General features: G+C 38.0%; 1 protein-coding gene across 30 annotated transcripts in view; it reads right to left on the minus strand.

Annotated features, from left to right (window-relative positions):
- ank3b (ankyrin 3b) overlaps positions 1 to 18630 on the minus strand; it is a 231517-nt gene that overhangs the window by 87493 nt on the left and 125394 nt on the right. For all 30 annotated transcript variants that reach the window (XM_059531835.1, XM_059531829.1, XM_059531847.1 and 27 more), the window contains exons 2-4: positions 4379 to 4480; positions 2356 to 2454; positions 1835 to 1933 (exon numbers count right to left, since the gene is read on the minus strand). In XM_059531835.1, coding sequence (XP_059387818.1) covers positions 1835 to 1933; positions 2356 to 2454; positions 4379 to 4480 — 300 coding nt within the window. The remainder of the gene's footprint in view (positions 1 to 1834; positions 1934 to 2355; positions 2455 to 4378; positions 4481 to 18630) is intronic.

The following is an 18630-nucleotide window of genomic DNA, read 5'->3' on the forward strand; positions in this document are numbered from 1 at the left end:
CTGTAGAGCTTTCTCTTATGCAAACATACATTTATTCTGGGTCTGGGTTTTAGCACTAACATACAGCACCACAGATGAAATGAGTCAGCTATAAATGTAGCTAGCTAGCTAATATTGGCAAATTTGGGGTACACATTTAAAAATATTCTGTTCCAGCAAACCCCTATAGCAACCTTTTTTCAAACATATAACAATTTGCAATCAGCCTCCTCATATACCAACTGAGTGTCTCTATTTTAAACACTGCAGTATGCGAAAGCAGAACCAGGCTGCACTTGTGATAAGTTCTGGAGATAAAACATAGTCTGTCTTTAGTCTCCAGTACATGTGTGTTTAATTTTGGACTCCCTGAGGATTGTTTCAGTGACGAGGCAAAAACGCATGCACTACTACAACTATCGATCATACCAGCTCCCAAATCCCAACTCCTTAAAATGGGGACATAAGTAGGTTATGTTTAATGCAGCACTTCAAAATTCTTTTAGAGCTCTGTGAGGACAAACTGAGAACTTAAGTATCAGAACTTCATATTCTCTGGGGCCAAAACAATGGATATTATCATGAACTGATTCTTATGGTTGGTTTTCTCTTTCAACCACTTTCATGACAGGGCAACAGAATCTTTTGAAGAGAACCTTGCTGAAGAAGTTAGTTGCATGTATAGTGTAACTGTATAAGTATCTACCCGTACAATAACACATCCAGGTAAATTAGTGGTAGGCTATAAAGAAAAACTAACTAAAAAGTAGCACTGTCTACCTTTTTCTGTGGTGTGACAGTTTTTTTTTATAACAAAGTATTTAACGACTATGTTTTCAACTTTTTATTGTTGAGTTTAAATACTGTGACCTGGTTCTATCATTAAAAGCTCCTCATAGTTTGTTTGTAATACATTATACCATTTGAAAAAGTTACCATTTTAAAAGATGTTGCCTCCTTTTAAAGCTTCAGTGTAGTTAGTTTTATTTTCAAATGTTTTATGTAGCTAACCATAAATTAGCTAAGATTAGCTAGTACTGTTATTAGCAGGCCCAGACCAAATCTGCTGATAAATTAGCAATTTGTAACTAATTACAGTTTTTAGCTAACTTTTTCTAGTGTAGCTACAGTAAATTACTTTAAATTATGAGTAACTTTTACCTTGGCAAGCTAAAAATACTTGATACTGCTTTGATACTGAACTGCTAAAAATACTGCTAAACTGTACAGTATCAAACTACAGTAGCTTCACAAATGCTAGGTTCAGTGGCATACATTATTTAGACTTTTACAGAGTGCATTTTTATATTAGTAGTGTGTTCAAGTCCTCCTGGGATACTAATATTTATGAATTGGAAAGTGCTTTAGGGTGGAAACTGAAAAATTGGAAATTCATATTTGCGAGTTGGAAAGTATAACAGAAATAGGAAAATTGAAAAATTCGTTTTGCATTCAAGTCATACAGCCAGCCGAAGATGACGATGTACCCTTTCTTAAATTTTTCGGTTATTTATATATATATATATATAAATAAAATTGAACTTTAACACATGTATTTTGTACATGCTACTTTTTACTTCTAAATTATAAAATAATAATTGCATTAATTTCAACAGTTTCAGTCAATACAGAAGCTACATCTATTGCGTTCACCATATTTTCACACTGACACAACCGCAAATAAGAAAGTTGGGGTTTAAAGAAAGTTTCCCAGCCATAATTATGACTTGAGGCAGAATTAATGTTTTAAGTTTGTAAATACTATCTTCCTCACATGAATTGAATGCACCACAAGAATGGAAGTGTTTTACAGTAAATGAAAGGCCACTCATGCTTTTTCAAGCACTGACTATACCTGAGACTGGGCGTTGATATTTGCATGGTTATTCACAAGTTCCTTGACAACGTCCAACTGTCCAGCGAGTGATGCTATGTGCAGAGCAGTGTTGCCTTTCTGGAATCAGGAGAACACGAGAGAACAGTTTGACTCAGTGTATACAGTGACCAGCTGTGTGTTTAAATGCTTCCTCGCTACTTTTGTCACTGTTCTAGTACATAAATATCACTTTGAAGAATCCACTTTTCTTCAGTTTTTAAAACCTCTACAGAAATACTCCTCATGAAGATCCTCAGCATGAAATAGTAGATCCAGCTCTTGGTAAAGGTTCAAAGTCAACCTGAACATCAGGCAACAGTGACTTTGAAGTCTTGCTGATGCAGCAAAATCATGTCTGTGAAGCCGTGCATAGCTGAGTAACACACTTTTTTTCTTTAATTCATATGCTCAGGCATCTATACTAGTGCAAATAGTGCATTTAAAGTGGGGTGTTATAATATCTGATCTGATGAGGGGGGGGGGGGGGGGGGGGGTCTTACCTTTGTTGCGGCGTCCACAGTGGCATCAAGTTTAATAAGCTCAGCCACAACCTCCACATGGCCTTCTTTAGATGCCAGATGAAGAGCGTTCAACCCATTCTACATCCAGAGAAACAGATAAATCATGAAATACATTTACAAGCTGCTTATTTACATTATTTGGGATTATAAGAAGGTAAATATGAGACAGAAAATATTATTTAACAGTCTAAATCAGAATTAGAAAAGTCTCAAGGGCTGTGGATATGTTTTTGAAAGAAGTCTCTCATATACTCAACAGGGCTGCATTTATTTGATCAAAAATACAGTAAAAAACAGTGGCTTTGTAAATATTATTACTATTTAAAATAACTGCTTTCTATTTTAATATATTAAAAATGTAATTTATTCCTTTGATGCAAAGCTGAATTTTCAGCATCATTACTCCAGTTCCCAGCATCACATGATCCTTCAGAAATCATTCTAAGTGTGTGTTCACACTTGGCATCTTTTTGACAAGAAAAAGTCGACGAGTGCTTTTTTAGTCAAATAAAAAACTGGCAGCGCTTTGATTACATATAGCAGCCGAGGGCGTCTTATGATGCTATATCAACTAATGCAGCAGTAGCCTAGCACTGTGTGCTGCAGAAATGTGAAGAAAGAGTAAAAAGTTGGCTTTTGAAGTTAACGGGGAAGGTCATGTCAGTTCACAACAATGTTTGTGGGTGTGCGACATTATGCAGGTAAGGAAACAGTATGGTGCTTACCATAGGTGCCATTTAATGTTTCTGCGGTGGGAGCAAAAAACTAGCATTTTTTTTAACACATTTTCACTGCTGTTTCCATGAGTAATTGATAACCGGGCTATGTTATCATGCAAATACGCAACAAATGCTTAACATATTTAAACATTTTCATTACTCAGTAATTAATTATACTGGGTGTTCATTTTTTTTCTAGAGTAGCCTAGGCTATACTCCGTTCGATGGTGTGTTTGATGAATTCACTACACAAACTTTATCTTGTGAAGTGAAATGCATGCAATTACCAACCAAATAATACACACATTCTTTCAATGAGGTCTGCGCTTCACGAAATTATTATTTTTTTAAATACCTGTTTACGAAAAGCACTTACTCACGTGTACACAGGACAAAGTTTGAGGGCACATAAGTAATAGGGAGCACAGAGCCATGATCACTGGTTGGGTTGGGTCACTATATAAGAGAGCAAGCCTGCTGCAAGTCAAAAGATCCTCTCATATAACAATAATGCACTCTTGACATATACCATTAAAATAATGGCAAAAACTGCCTCAAATGATATATAAATGCGAGAATAAAGTTGTAAAAGCTGCAATCCATTTCTTATTGGTTAAAATTAACTGAGATTATCTTCAGTTATCTTTTCATGGGTGCTCAGGGATATACAGTGCTTGGAAACTATTTAGTTCAGGAGCTCCCATTGGATGATACACGGTTTGCATCTTATTTTAGAATAAACTGTTTTGTGCTCATCCTTGTGCTCGTTAACTTGTACGATCTATCTACGGGCTATCTTTTCCATTTTTGTTGTTGATTTTGTTGTTATGGAAACGACTCGCCACTCGCTTGACGTCGGGTGTTTTTTTTTTTTGAAAACGTTTTCAAATTGAAAAGATACACATAGCTGTGTGTCTGTGACAGAAAAAGAGAACACGGTTCATTCTATAGGATTACAATGTAAAACAGATGCTGGCAGATTTAAAAAAGATGCAAACTGTGAACAAAGCCTTAAATGTTAATTATAAAAATAACTATTAAAAACAAGTGAGCTGCTTAACAGATGTGATGAACAAAAAGTTAAAAAGAAGAGCATTTCTTTGAATTTGAAATCTTTTGTAACATTAAAAATATCTTTACTGGTTATTTTGATCAGTTTTAATGCACCCTTTGCTGAATAATAAAAAAAAGTATTTAAATAAAAAACCTTTAACCTTTAGAATAGTAATATACAGGCATAGTACAAATTAAATGTTAATTTTACAAAAACAAATATGTATGACCTGGTTGCAGATGTTGATGTCCACACCAGACTTTATATAATCGAGGGCCTTCTCGAGGTTTCCAGCTCGGGCCGCTCTGAGGTAACTGGCATTACTGTCAGTCTGAAAGAAAGAGGAATAAGAGTCAGATTTTCCTTTTCACAACCCCTGACTGATTTATAGCAACCAACAACACCATGAGCTGATGCTTTCAATTATCAAGAGAGAGAAGGAAGTCTTCAAAAAGTGAAGAGTTAACAAAATTCAATCTATAGCATCATCTGCATCTAAGCAAAAACCTAAAAGATAAAAAAGAGATAAAGCATATTTTTGCTGGACATGGCACCCACATAGCGACATACAGACACAGACAAGCACCAAAAAAATCTAACTATTTTGCCCATGTATCAAGTGCTTTGATAAGTGAAGTGCAGCTGAGAGATGTAAACGAATGGCTGATCGTGTCTGATAATGGGCTAGCTGACATTTTTAATAGCAGAAACACAAATAAACAGTAATTCTGTGGAAAACTGGCTGTTCTTTTGTAAAACAGGGCCTGAGAAAGAACAGTAAGGAAATGTCACAGCCCTAAGAGTGGGATCCAGAGGCATTCACACAGGAAGTCATCAGCATGAGGAGCAGTAATAGATGCTTTCATCCTGTCAGAGTAAAGACGTCACACACCTGACTAAGCATTCTGGTATTACATGAGTGTGCTGGTCTTTTCCATCCTCCTCACCTTTTTTTCCATTTAGACAAGTGGTTTTGCAGGTGCATTTGCTGAACCAGTGAAATTGTGAATCTCACAAAGATAATAAATAAATACCGTATTTTCGAATTCAAGTCGTGTTTCTAAAAATGCACTGTGACTTCTATTCCACAGCGATTTATATAATGCAATTAATGACATGAATGAGAAAGGTACATGAGTTTAAGTTTATTTACATTTTCATTTACATTTTTTCACACCACAATCATTTCAGCTTCTTCTTAAATAAAAAATTGTTTTGGCCTGGGGTTTATAAGAAATGTTGTTTATAATGAATGTTACTATAATTTGTTTGTTTTATGCTTATATTTTTCATTCATGCTGTTTTAAAAACCAAACTAAAGTGGGTACTAAAATGCATGTTTCTAGCATTTCTTTTAAGGTTTACTTTACCAGTATTTTACATTATTTATATATATGTAATAATAAATTGTGAAATGTGTAAAACATATCCTACAGAAAAGCATTAAAAACTGCTAGATCCGATTACTTTTCTTCTCTTTTAGAAGAAAACAAACATAACCCCAGGTATTTATTCAATACAGTGGCTAAATTAACGAAAAATAAAGCCTCAACAAGTGTTGACATTTCCCAACACCACAGCAGTAATGACTTTATGAACTACTTTACTTCTAAAATCAATACTATTAGAGATAAAATTGCAACCATTCAGCCGTCAGCTACAGTATCACATCAGACAGTGCACTATAGATCCCCTGAGGAACAGTTCCACTCATTCTCTACTATAGGAGAGGAAGAATTGTATAAACTTGTTAAATCATCTAAACCAACAACATGTATGTTAGACCCTATACCATCTAAGCTCCTGAAAGAGGTGCTTCCAGAGGTCATAGATCCTCTTCTGACTATTATTAATTCCTCATTGTCATTAGGACATGTCCCCAAAACCTTCAAACTGGCTGTTATTAAGCCTCTCATCAAAAAACCACAACTTGACCCCAAAGAACTAGTTAATTATAGACCAATCTCAAATCTCCCTTTTCTGTCCAAGATACTAGAAAAGGTGGTATCCACACAATTATATTCCTTCTTAGAGAAAAATGGTATATGTGAGGATTTCCAGTCAGGATTTAGACCGTATCATAGTACTGAGACTGCTCTTCTTAGAGTTACAAATGATCTGCTCTTATCATCTGATCGTGGGTGTATCTCTCTATTAGTTTTATTGGATCTTAGTGCTGCGTTTGACACAATTGACCACAACATTCTTTTGCATAGACTTGAATACTTTGTTGGCATCAGTGGAAGTGCATTAGCATGGTTTAAATCGTACTTATATGACCGCCATCAGTTCGTAGCAGTGAATGAAGATGTATCCTATCGATCACAAGTGCAGTATGGAGTACCTCAAGGCTCAGTACTAGGGCCGCTACTCTTCACGCTTTATATGTTACCCTTGGGAGATATCATCAGGAAACATGGTGTTAGCTTTCACTGTTATGCTGATGATACTCAGCTCTATATTTCTTCGCAGCCCGGTGAAACACACCAATTTGAAAAACTAATGGATTGCATAGTCGATATAAAAAACTGGATGACGAGTAATTTCTTACTGCTAAATTCTGAAAAAACAGAGGTGTTAATTATAGGACCTAAAAACTCTGCTTGTAATAACCTGGAACACTGTCTAAGACTTGATGGTTGCTCTGTCAATTCTTCATCATCAGTTAGGAACCTAGGTGTGCTACTTGATCGCAATCTTTCCTTAGAAAGCCACGTTTCTAGCATTTGTAAAACTGCATTTTTCCATCTCAAAAATATATCTAAATTACGGCCTATGCTCTCAATGTCAAATGCAGAAATGTTAATCCATGCATTTATGACCTCAAGGTTAGATTATTGTAATGCTTTATTGGGTGGTTGTTGTGCACGCTTGGTAAACAAACTACAGCTAGTCCAAAATGCAGCAGCAAGAGTTCTTACTAGAACCAGGAAGTATGACCATATTAGCCCGGTCCTGTCAACACTGCACTGGCTCCCTATCAAGCATCGCATAGATTTTAAAATATTGCTTATTACTTAAAAAGCCCTGAATGGTTTAGCACCTAAGTATTTGAATGAGCTCCTTTTACATTATAATCCTCTACGTCCGCTACGTTCTCAAAACTCAGGCAATTTGATAATACCTAGAATATCAAAATCAACTGCAGGCGGCAGATCCTTTTCCTATTTGGCGCCCAAACTCTGGAATAACCTACCTAACATTGTTCGGGAGGCAGACACACTCTTGCAGTTTAAATCTAGATTAAAGACCCATCTCTTTAACCTGGCATACACATAACATACTAATATGCTTTTATTATCCAAATCCGTTAAAGGATTTTTAGGCTGCATTAATTAGGTAAACCGGAACCGGAAACACTTCCCATAACAACCTATGTACTTGCTACATCATTAGAAGAATGGCATCTACGCTAATATTTGTCTGTTTCTCTCTTGTTCCGAGGTCACCGTGGCCACCAGATCCAGTCTGTGTCCAGATCAGAGGGTCACTGCAGTCACCCGGATCCAGTACGTATCCAGACCAGATGGTGGATCAGCACCTAGAAAAGGACCTCTACATCCCTGAAAGACAGCGGAGACCAGGACAACTAGAGCCCCAGATACAGATCCCCTGTAAAGACCTTGTCTCAGAGGAGCACCAGGACAAGACCACAGGAAACAGATGATTCTTCTGCACAATCTGACTTTGCTGCAGCCTGGAATTGAACTACTGGTTTCGTCTGGTCAGAGGAGAACTGGCCCCCCAACTGAGCCTGGTTTCTCCCAAGGTTTTTTTCTCCATTCTGTCACCGATGGAGTTTCGGTTCCTTGCCGCTGTCGCCTCTGGCTTGCTTAGTTGGGGACACTTCATCTACAGCGATATCGTTGACTTGATTGCAAATAAATGCACAGACACTATTTAACTGAACAGAGATGACATAACTGAATCCAATGATGAACTGCCTTTAACTCTCATTTTTGCATTATTGACACTGTTTTCCTAATGAATGTTGTTCAGTTGCTTTGATGCAATGTATTTTGTTTAAAGCGCTATATAAATAAAGGTGACATTGACATTGACATTAAAATGTGTTTTTGTCCTCAACAACGAATATTTTATATATATATTTATACACACACACAAAAGTATGTATGTACTGTTTTATATATATATATATTTTTTTTTGTTTAAAAGGTATATATATATATATATATATATATATATATATATATATATATATATATATATATATATATATATATAAAATCTTATCTCTTTACTTTCATTTTTGGATGATACATGACCAGACATTTCTTGACAGTTTTTGTATGATTCTAATAAAAACATGACAGGATTGTTTTCATGTGTATGGTAGTCTATACCATGACTGATAGTTAAATAAATAAATCAATAAATCAATTCTTCCATGCCTTCCGCTAAAGTCCAACTTTATATTATAAACGTGTAATGAAGGAAAATTGAAGCTTCTAGTACGTGATCATCCAGCCACATGCTAATTTCATCACTGTGTGTCAGCTGTAATGAAATACTGTAGATGTTAACAACAGCTGTCCACCCTAGTTTAATGCCAGACATACTTCTCATGCTTTACTGTTACATCTGTTTGTACATTTCTATATCAACAGTTCTCAATGCATGAAACGCTAAAACATTTGTATTCTAAAGATATGAATGAGGTACAACAAAAACAGGACACGTAAATACTCCAGTCCAAAAATTTAAGACAGGGCTAAGTGCAGCTCTGATACATGATATAACTAGATCTGTGAATAAGGAGTGGTCTGGGCCAATGGTTCAGAGTGCAGATATCCACACACTGACAGAGCGAGAGAGAGAGAGAGACAGACAGAGGGTGTGTCTGCTGTTGCTGCAGTGCTGTAGTCCTGACACACCCCGACACACACATGAACACATGCTGTCTGCATCACAATCCATTAACACACTCTCCTATCCCACAGCAGTCATGACACACTTTAACATCTTTGATTTACATAACTAAAACTGGGGATCACTTTTCAAAACATTTTCTATTGATATTCCACAACCTAATTCTTTTATACTCCTTCTACTTAAATACTTCAAACCGTTTCCATACAGTTTGGTTAAATATAATCAAAAAAGGAGCACATTATAAAACATAGTACACTTGAGATAAATAGAATGCTTGTAGTATGTCTGAATTTGCAGTATTCCTAATATTTACTAATATGTTTATCATAGTATTTATACTAGTATAAATACTAGTATAATACTACAAAAAATACTGTTTTATTGGTCACACATTTTGTTCCTCATTAACTCTCTCCCTGCCACTGATGATACGTTCCAACTAGGGCTGGGTAAAAAAAATTGATTTTTCGATTAATCGTTTTTTAAAATGTGGTCGATTCAAAATCCATTCTCAAAGGCCACGAATCTATATTTTTTCTATAATTATTTCCGCAAACATTGGATGTAGAATTAACGTTAATCTAATTACTAGTCTTCTCCACTAGATGTCACCCTCTTATTTGCCTTGCGCGATGTTATAAAGGAGCGAGAGGCGAACCTGTCATTCATTCATTCAGTGCTTAAATAGCGGTTTCAGGTGCTTTGTCGACATTGATGCCACCTTCACATAAAAAGTCAGAGGTATGGAAGCATTTTAGATTTCGCAAGCAAGACGACGACGATAGTGTTGTGGACAAGAACAAAGCTATTTGCGTGATTTGTAATCCAGAGGTGAAATGCTGTAGTAATACTACAAATCTGCGGAACCATTGATGAGACATCACCCAGACGTTATAACACCCCGCCCCCAGAGCACACAACCGAAGATTTCAAATGCATTCACAAGCAAAATTCCTCACAATTCACCCTGTGCACAAAAGATCACTGAATCAACTGCATTTGCATAGAAAATTTAATCGAGAATCAAAATCGAATCGATTTGAGAGCTTGTGAATCGAAATCCAATCAATCTGAAACATCTGAATCGATACTCAGCCCTAGTTCCTACCATTATTACACAACGCTGCTCCGTCACTGACAAGTTATTCTGGCAATCCATGTTTTTAATGTTATAAGGTTAGGGGGCACTGTTATGAATTTTCTGAATTAGTAAAGCACTTCCAAATCCAAAAACAAGTGAAAAATATTATCTGCGTAAGCCAGAGGAAGTGGATAGAAGTTGTGTACTCACAAGTAAGGTAACATGATCACCAAACATTCAGCAGCATATAAATAAAAAAAAAGTGTCATTGTCCGAGGACAGTCCCCAAGCAAATTTTGCCGCCTTTGTGGAGTGGACACGGGCGAGAAATGGATCTCCGTTCCCTACCTGTTACTAGGGATTGATCGTCAGTGCCACTCCCGACCCATAGCCCAGGCCACCATCTCCCCACGATACAGACCATAAGCCCAAGCCCACAGATGACAGAGAGCCAGAGCCCAACCTGTCAGACCAGGTGCCCACCGCAAGCGAGAGAACCACGGACGGTGTGAGAGTGGAGTGGAGCTCTACCCCCTGCATTGCGCCTGAGGGTGAGCTGAATATGGAGCGCCAAAATGAGGATGTAGATCTTATAGACTGGGAATCGGAACTGGAAATTGAACTGCCCCCTCTCCTCTCTCCGTCATCTCCGCTGGTCCCGTCCAGCCCTGAGGGGGCTTACAATCCTCCAGTGCCCATTCCTAGAAAGTGTTCTCCAGTGCCAGCTCCTAGAAAGTGTCCTCCAGTGCCAGCTCCTAGAAAGTGTCCTCCAGTGCCAGCTCCTAGAATGTATCCTCCAGTGCCAGCTCCTAGAATGTGCCCTCCTGTAGCCGCTCCTCCAAAATGCCCACCATCACACCCGCTCCTGCCTCCTCCACCACTGTCATCTGGCAGCCCCTCTGCTCACCCTCAGCCCACCATCTATGCGGTGCGAGCCCCGTGGAACTGCCATCCTCCAGCATCACCATGGTCGAAGTCTCCCTCACCTCCACTTCCAGCCTCCAAGGCCCGGACTCCGCCTTGGCCCGTGGTCCCAACGGCTCCACCTTGGCACCTCGCCTCAACTGTCAATCATCTACCAGCTCTACCTGGCTCCCTCATCCCTCTGGCTCCGCCTTGGTCTGGAGTTGACCATCCTGCACCTCGGGACTCCACTCCTCTGGCTTTGCCTCATCATGCCGTCCCTCTGGCTCCTTCATCCCCTCAGCTCCACCTTGATCCTCACTCACTCTAGCTCCGCAGCATTTTTCTGGATCTCCACCTCGGCTGCCAGAGCCCTTGGCTCCACCCTGGCCCCGCAGATCCTCGGCACCCCCCTGGCTCGTTGGCTCTCCGACTCTGCCTAGGGCTCCTCCTACACCTGCTCCAGCGCTGTTGGTCGGCACCCTGGAGTTGGCAGCCTTTCCTCCTACATGGCTCCTCCCTCCACATTGGGTCTGTCCTCCACTGGAGCCTCCTCCCAAGTTCCCACTCATGCCTCTTCCTCTTGCTGCCTATGGTGCAAGGACACACCTTCCGGGTGGGGGGGGGGGGGCAAAATATCCGAACTTGGACTTGTCTGTGTGTGTTTGTTTCCCTGTGACCCAGTTTCTGTCTCCTTGATTGTTGATTAGTTCCCAGGTGTGTCTTTATAAGCAATCTCCTTTCAGTTCAGTTTTGTCGGGTCTACCAGTTCCATACATGTGTCTTCCTCCTGGTCTCCCTGTTAGATTAACTCATGTATTGGATTAATAAAGACTATTACGATTATCCTCGGCTCCGTGTTCCTTCCGGCAGCGTAGTGTGACTTTTTTAGAGTGTTTTTATTTTTTATTTTTTTTGATGGAATCATCAATTAAAAAGACTATCAAACTGTTGCTTGTTTGTTTGAACATCATAACAACACTGGCTTAACCAGTGGTGTGAAGTTTGGGGCGTGGCTATCTGTTAGTTTAACCAATAGCAGGTAAGGGGAGCATTCAAGAAATCTGTTTGAAACAGTCATTATTTTTTACAGTTTCGTTTGCTGATGCTATTCGTGTATAAACTATACACTTCACCTTTATATAAATTGTGTAAATCTTTGAAATGCACCCAAACAAACTATAAATAAGTTTGTTAATATTTCATACGGTTTAACCAGAAATTATTTCATACGCTTTGAGTCTTTCACTTCTTCTAGCAATATCAGTCCCTGGCTTCTGTCTAGATACTCTAGCATGTAGAAATGTCATCCTCTGTCTGTGTAATGTGGGCTCAACCTCTGCAGTGTGTGGGAGTTTCCTTTGAACATCTCTCTCTGTCTGCCTCCCTCCCTCTCTCTCTCGCTCTCTCTCTCTATTACCAGCACACAGTGTGTTCTGGAAAGGCCTCAATAAAACCTGAAGTCTTTCTTTTATCTTCAATATAAATCGAATAATTAATATACTAGTTAGAACTTTGCAGGCCATATAAAACGAGGCAGCATCATAAACATTGCAATATTTTTTTTTTATTTTTTAATTTAGCCATTAAAATTAACTGAAATTACAGTTACAGTTGTCATATCTGTCCATTTTTATTATTTTATTTTATAACTGACTCAATGCTTCATTTGCATCAGCACTCAGAAATGTTTATTGCATGGGCCATTTTTGTGAATAAAAAAAAATCACTGTATTTCAATGTTTTTTTATGAATTTTATATTTCTCATTTTGATTTTAGATTTAAAATTTTTAGATTTAGCAATATTGTTGTGTTTTATGTTAATAGGTCTATTTTTATAAATTTACTTTCAATTTTAGTTTTAGTTATTTAGTTAAACAATGAAATACTGCAATTTCAACAAAGAAATACTGATGTTCAGTCATTTTGTTCCTGGTCGTATTTTCAGGTACGAAGGTAATAAATGAAATTATTGTCAAAAGTCATAAAAAAATCTAAGCTACTGTATATTGCCCAGCTCTAGCTACAGGAGACAACTGTTTCATCTGACACCAGCTCGGCCGCAGCTCCTTGATTTAGCTGTGGGTGCACAGTAAAACTCAATAGTTCAATACCCTGGCAAGGAATGGCAATCACAGGCTCATGTATAGATTTAGAAAACAAGATTTTTCTTAGAAAGAACATGGAACTCAATCGATGCATAACTACAAAGAAGCCACCTTCATTTCTAAAGGACCAAAAGGTGAAATGAACTTGAGAAGCCGAAACACAAAGCAAGCTCTGTCCTGCCGCTGTGGTTGACAGACAGCTCAAATCATCAGAGTGAGGCAATGTCCCGTCCCACAGCCCAGCAATGACTGGATATGGGCTTTATCAGGACTGATCATCAGCCAGCACTAGCAGAAGCCAAGCGCAAGCATTACAGGAACACACGCTAACACACTCCCACAACAGGGCCAGTTAGTAGGGCTCATACACAGATCTCTAATGCTAATTTGCCAGTGTTATGATGCTCCTGCACAATTATTCATTTTTTTGATGTTGTTGCTGTTTGGTATTTTATCTAGCTGGTCAAGCAGCACTATTACTTTTGAGAGAAGACCCATTTTGATTATGAATTAAAAGGTAAACAAAAATTTCAAATGAAAAATATGCATATGTAAAATTGCAAATATTTCACAATAACATCAATAACATGCCTTTAGAAAATAGAGGAGGTGAATTTGCATTTCATGTCAACTTTAAATGAATTTAAAACTGTTTATTACTTAATCTGCAAAATATGTAGCAATGTACTGTTTAAAAGTATTAACGCATTTAGAGTGCAGACGACTCCTTGTGCTTTTAAATCGCTCTCACGGTACTTTGATGTCATACACCGGTCAGTCTGATGGTGATGACCTGCTTCAAGTCGAACAAGCCTAATGAATCAATGAACCATCCATAAAGAACCATTTACTTCACTCCTGAATGAATCAGCCATTTGAACGAATCAATAAATGACTCAATGACTTAATCATTGAGACATCTACCACCACCTACTGGCAGTTTTAGTTTGTTATTTAGAGTATCATTTCATTAAATAAATAATTTCATATTTCCATAGAAATAATAATAAAATTAAGAAAATAAATTATTGAAGTTATAGTTCACTCTATCAAAAAGGACAATTCTGTCATCATTTACTCACATGGTCCAAAAGAGTATAAGTAATAAATTTTATCAAACAAAACATGCTGAATATTGCTGAACCTACTTTTTTTAATCTCTGTTTGATGCTTTGCACAACAATGACTTTAAATGATCTTTTCAGAGTAATTTCTCCAAATTTGATGTGTGATTAATTAGATTAATTAATCACCACATCATGTAATTAATTAGAAAAAATTTAATTGCTTAACAGCCCTATTAATAATATAATTATTATTAATAATAAATGTTTAAATAAGTAATTATTAATTACATTGATAATAAAATATATATATATATATATATATATATATATATATATATATATATATATATATATATATATATATATATATACACACACTGTATATATATAATAAAATATACAATCAATGCTTAAATTGTTAATAATTATTAATAATATAAAAAATATTAATTTATAACAGATCACCACAATTAAATTTTTACTTTATGCCTTAAAAAATATCAAAATTAAGTTATGAATTAAGTTTAATATATTAAAATTAATGTTATTCAAAAATGTTAAACATATTTATCATATAATAACAGATTTAGAGAAAAAAAATGTAATCTTTTGATTAGGACCTCTGTGTAACCATAATCCCCTGCAGCATGCAATAGCAAGAACTCACATTGTCTTCAGAAAATGTAAAAGTCTATAATTATTAATGCAAGACCACACATGTTAAGCAATGAAACCTTGAGAATTTATGCTAAACACATTCATGCTAAATGTACTGAGATTATATAAACACTGATGTTGCAGATCTTTGAGAACATCGTGTTCTTTGAAACATGATTAGTCTGGATTTCTTGTAAATCAGTAAATAAAACAAGTACAAGCCATGATCTGTATGCAGCTGCCCACTTAATCCATATGACAAGCAAAACATGTAACAAAATTACTGGAGATTATGCAGTTATCGTGTCAAGAATGTTCACTTTGCAGCAACAAAAGAGTTGGATGAGCACATACACACACACATCGTTGTTTGTCTTTATAATGGGAGCTGTCTGCAGGGAGGCCATAGAGAAAATCTGTCAATTGACACTGCACACACACACTATCGCAGCGCATGCATGAAGAGAGCTGAGTGTGTGATGTATCTGTCCTCATTCCTCACGCTCTTCAGTGTGGAGTGCAGATAGAGCAGGACTGCAGAATGAAACGGCGTCCTGTGTCACGCTTTCTGACGATAAAGCGTTAGCACTTTCAAATCTCATCAAGCATGGAGAATGAAAATAAAGGTATAGGTGTTCACATCCCACTGCCCAAACAGAATCAGACCATCTTTTCTTTAAAAGGGGATTTATTCTTATTTACTGTATATGATACTGCATATTAGAATGGCTTCTGAAAAATCATGTGAAACTGAAGCCTAATGGCTGCTGAAAATTCAGCTTTGCCAGCACAAGGCTGAAGTTCAGTTTTTCCCTCAAGAGTGTCTCAATGTTTCCCAATGGCTGTCTCTTTCAAATCCATTGATACTGAAAACATTTTGGAAATAAAGTGTACTGATGAATCTGGTATACTGTATTAATGCCAAAATGTTTACAAAAGGCCAGTTGAAACAGTGCCTTGGTAGGCGAGTAGTATAGATGACTGTATACTAAAGCCAGTATTCCTCTCAGACAACGTTTGAGGCATTAAGCAGCTGTTGAGAACATTATTATAAGCAGATGCACTACTATAAGACATGATTCCATGTTACATGATCTTGGGCAAATCCTTACTGTAAATGCTTTGAGGAAATCCTCATATAGGCCGAACCGTGGGAGAGCAGCCTACAAAGTTAGTTCACACTGACAACTGCAGAACAACAAAACAGGAAAACAACTGACAACTGTTAAAACACACGAGTGCCACAGAGTAATGACAGACTAATGTTTGGTTATTTCGAGATTACTGGCATTAGGGTGAATGACATACAAAAGATGCCATGATAAAGAAAAGGTTTTGTTTAAAAATCAAATAAAAATGTTTCCATTCCTGTTGAATACATATGATTAAAAGCAAAGTTTATGTAATGATTCTTAAGATGTCATGGTGTAACCGTCAAGTAACCATTTAAAATGAAAAATAAAGTGTTTAAAATGTTACTTTTTGTATTCCTGTTGATTCCAAATGGTTAAAAACAAAGTTTATGTAATGACTCTAAGGCTACGTTCACACTGCAGGCTGAAACAACCCAAAACCGATTTTTTTGCCCCTATGCGACCCGTATCTGATCTTTTCATGACAGTCTGAACGACACAGATACGATCTTTTCAAATGCGACCCAGGCCACTTGGGTATGTGGTCCTAAATCCGATACGTATCCGATCTTTTGAAATGCGACCTCCGTCTGAACGGCCAGGTCACATGTATCCGACCCGTCATTGATACGCTACAAACGTCATAATTCTGCGTTGAAGTAGGCGGGAATGAGAAGATAAACAACAACCATGGCGGACGATGCTGCTTAAATAACTTTAATATTGCTAAACGAGCTCCGCTGTTGACTACACTGTTGTTGACATCCATGTTTAGCTACTTCCACAAACAACGAGTGACGTCGTTGGCCGTTGAGTACTCTTCTGCGCATGGGGATCACTTCTGGGTCATTTCACGTTCACACAGGAAATCACAAAAGGTCGCATTTAATTGGAAATGTGAACGGCCTTGCAAAAAAATCAAATTTTTAAATAAAATCGGAATCGGAACGTAGCCTAAGATGTCATGTTGTGTAACCATCAAGTAAAAAGCAATAACATATTTGTTGTGAGTGTACACATTATTTTCAGTGTGCTCAAATTCACTTTATAAGGTAAAAAGCTTTTTTTTCCCCATGCATAATTAATTCATAATTATCATTGGATTCTGGGGAGTTGCACCACATGACATTTTTTTAACCTCAACCTCTTATCATAAAAATATCAAATGATCTGATATTTTAAGACTTATTGACCATGACACTGTCTCTTTCTGACATCTTTTCCTACTTTTTAATATACAGTTCTGTGATAGTATAATATTTTACAGAAACATGACCTGAAAAATTTGCATCAAAGTTTGCACTAGGTTACACAACTTGTTGTTTCTTGGAATATAAATTATATAAATTCTTGGAATTTATATAACACATGATCATATATTTTGGTTTTGATCCCAAAAAGCAATGTTTTATGTAAATATTAGTCTGCATCCATCATTTAAACGCCCGTATCGGTCAACCCCTACCAAAGAACACCAGGTTAGTCAGTCTACTACATGCCATGACAGTTGAACAGAACCTGACGCACAATCCGATCCACACTCCAACAAACCGGACCACATGCAAAATTCAGCTTCTGCACTGAATGACCCCAGCAGTAGAGCTCACAAGTTCAGATTTACATCAATCTAAATGAAAAGCTTGCAAAGCAACACACGTATCCCACTGCCTTCCTGCTGCAATGTCAGATGAAACCAGAGCCCTTTCGAGCAATGCACCACTACACATCAACCATGCCCCCTAAACACCACACCATCCGCACTCAGCCAAACCTCCCATCTCACTCACCAACCCCAAACAAGAACAAACCCACCAGCTTCAGCCTTTTACAGTGTTTCAAAGTGGAACTTACTGGTTCTACATCTATCCCGTCCTCCATTGCAATGTTCGCCCCTGCAGTCCTGAACGGTCCCGGTAATCAATGAGCTAGAGTTTGGAATCAGCCACTCCGGAGGTGCATGAAAGCTGAAAACACATGTCCTTGTTAACTTTGAGATACTACGATTATGTAAAAAGGAAGTTAAGACGCTCCTGGACGCAGTCCAGAAGCATTACTGTACCCTATGTGCCGCACAAATCCACTTAATCATCAGTACGGATGCGGGACGTTAGCACTATTAGCCATTCCCAGCTGTCACCCTCTGCTCCAACCAGCTCTGCATACTTTCTCGGATGGGACGGCACTTACCATATTTGTAGACACTAGTGTTCTCTCTCCTGGCTGAGTGTAATCATGATCTGGTGGACCGAAATAGCAGCGGGCCCCTCCGTGTGACAGGCCTCCCCGACTGGACTCTGTCCTGCGCGAGTCTTATTGTCATTCTGCTTATCAGCTCTTTTTACGCACCCCCCTCCTGTTCCCGCCACTGCACAAATACCCTGGCACATGCGGCCAGATTCAGCACAACTCAGCCCGCCGCTACTGTTAGGAGCCAGTCAGCCATGCTGGAGTACAGCAGCCCAGCTTAAGGGGGATTTGGGGGCATTTCCCCAGGTATTATGAGCGCCTGCGGTGTTGCCCTGTTCCTGGCTCTGTCAATCAGCACCTCGGTGCCTCGAGACTAGACTGGACTAGTTTGCCCGTCCTTTATCTCTCTCTCTTGCTCGCAGTGCTCTGGGAGGTTGCAGCAGTCTCTGCC

The sequence above is a fragment of the Carassius carassius genome, chromosome 40 (genome assembly GCF_963082965.1).
Source record: "Carassius carassius chromosome 40, fCarCar2.1, whole genome shotgun sequence".
NCBI classification, from domain to species: Eukaryota; Metazoa; Chordata; class Actinopteri; order Cypriniformes; family Cyprinidae; genus Carassius; species Carassius carassius.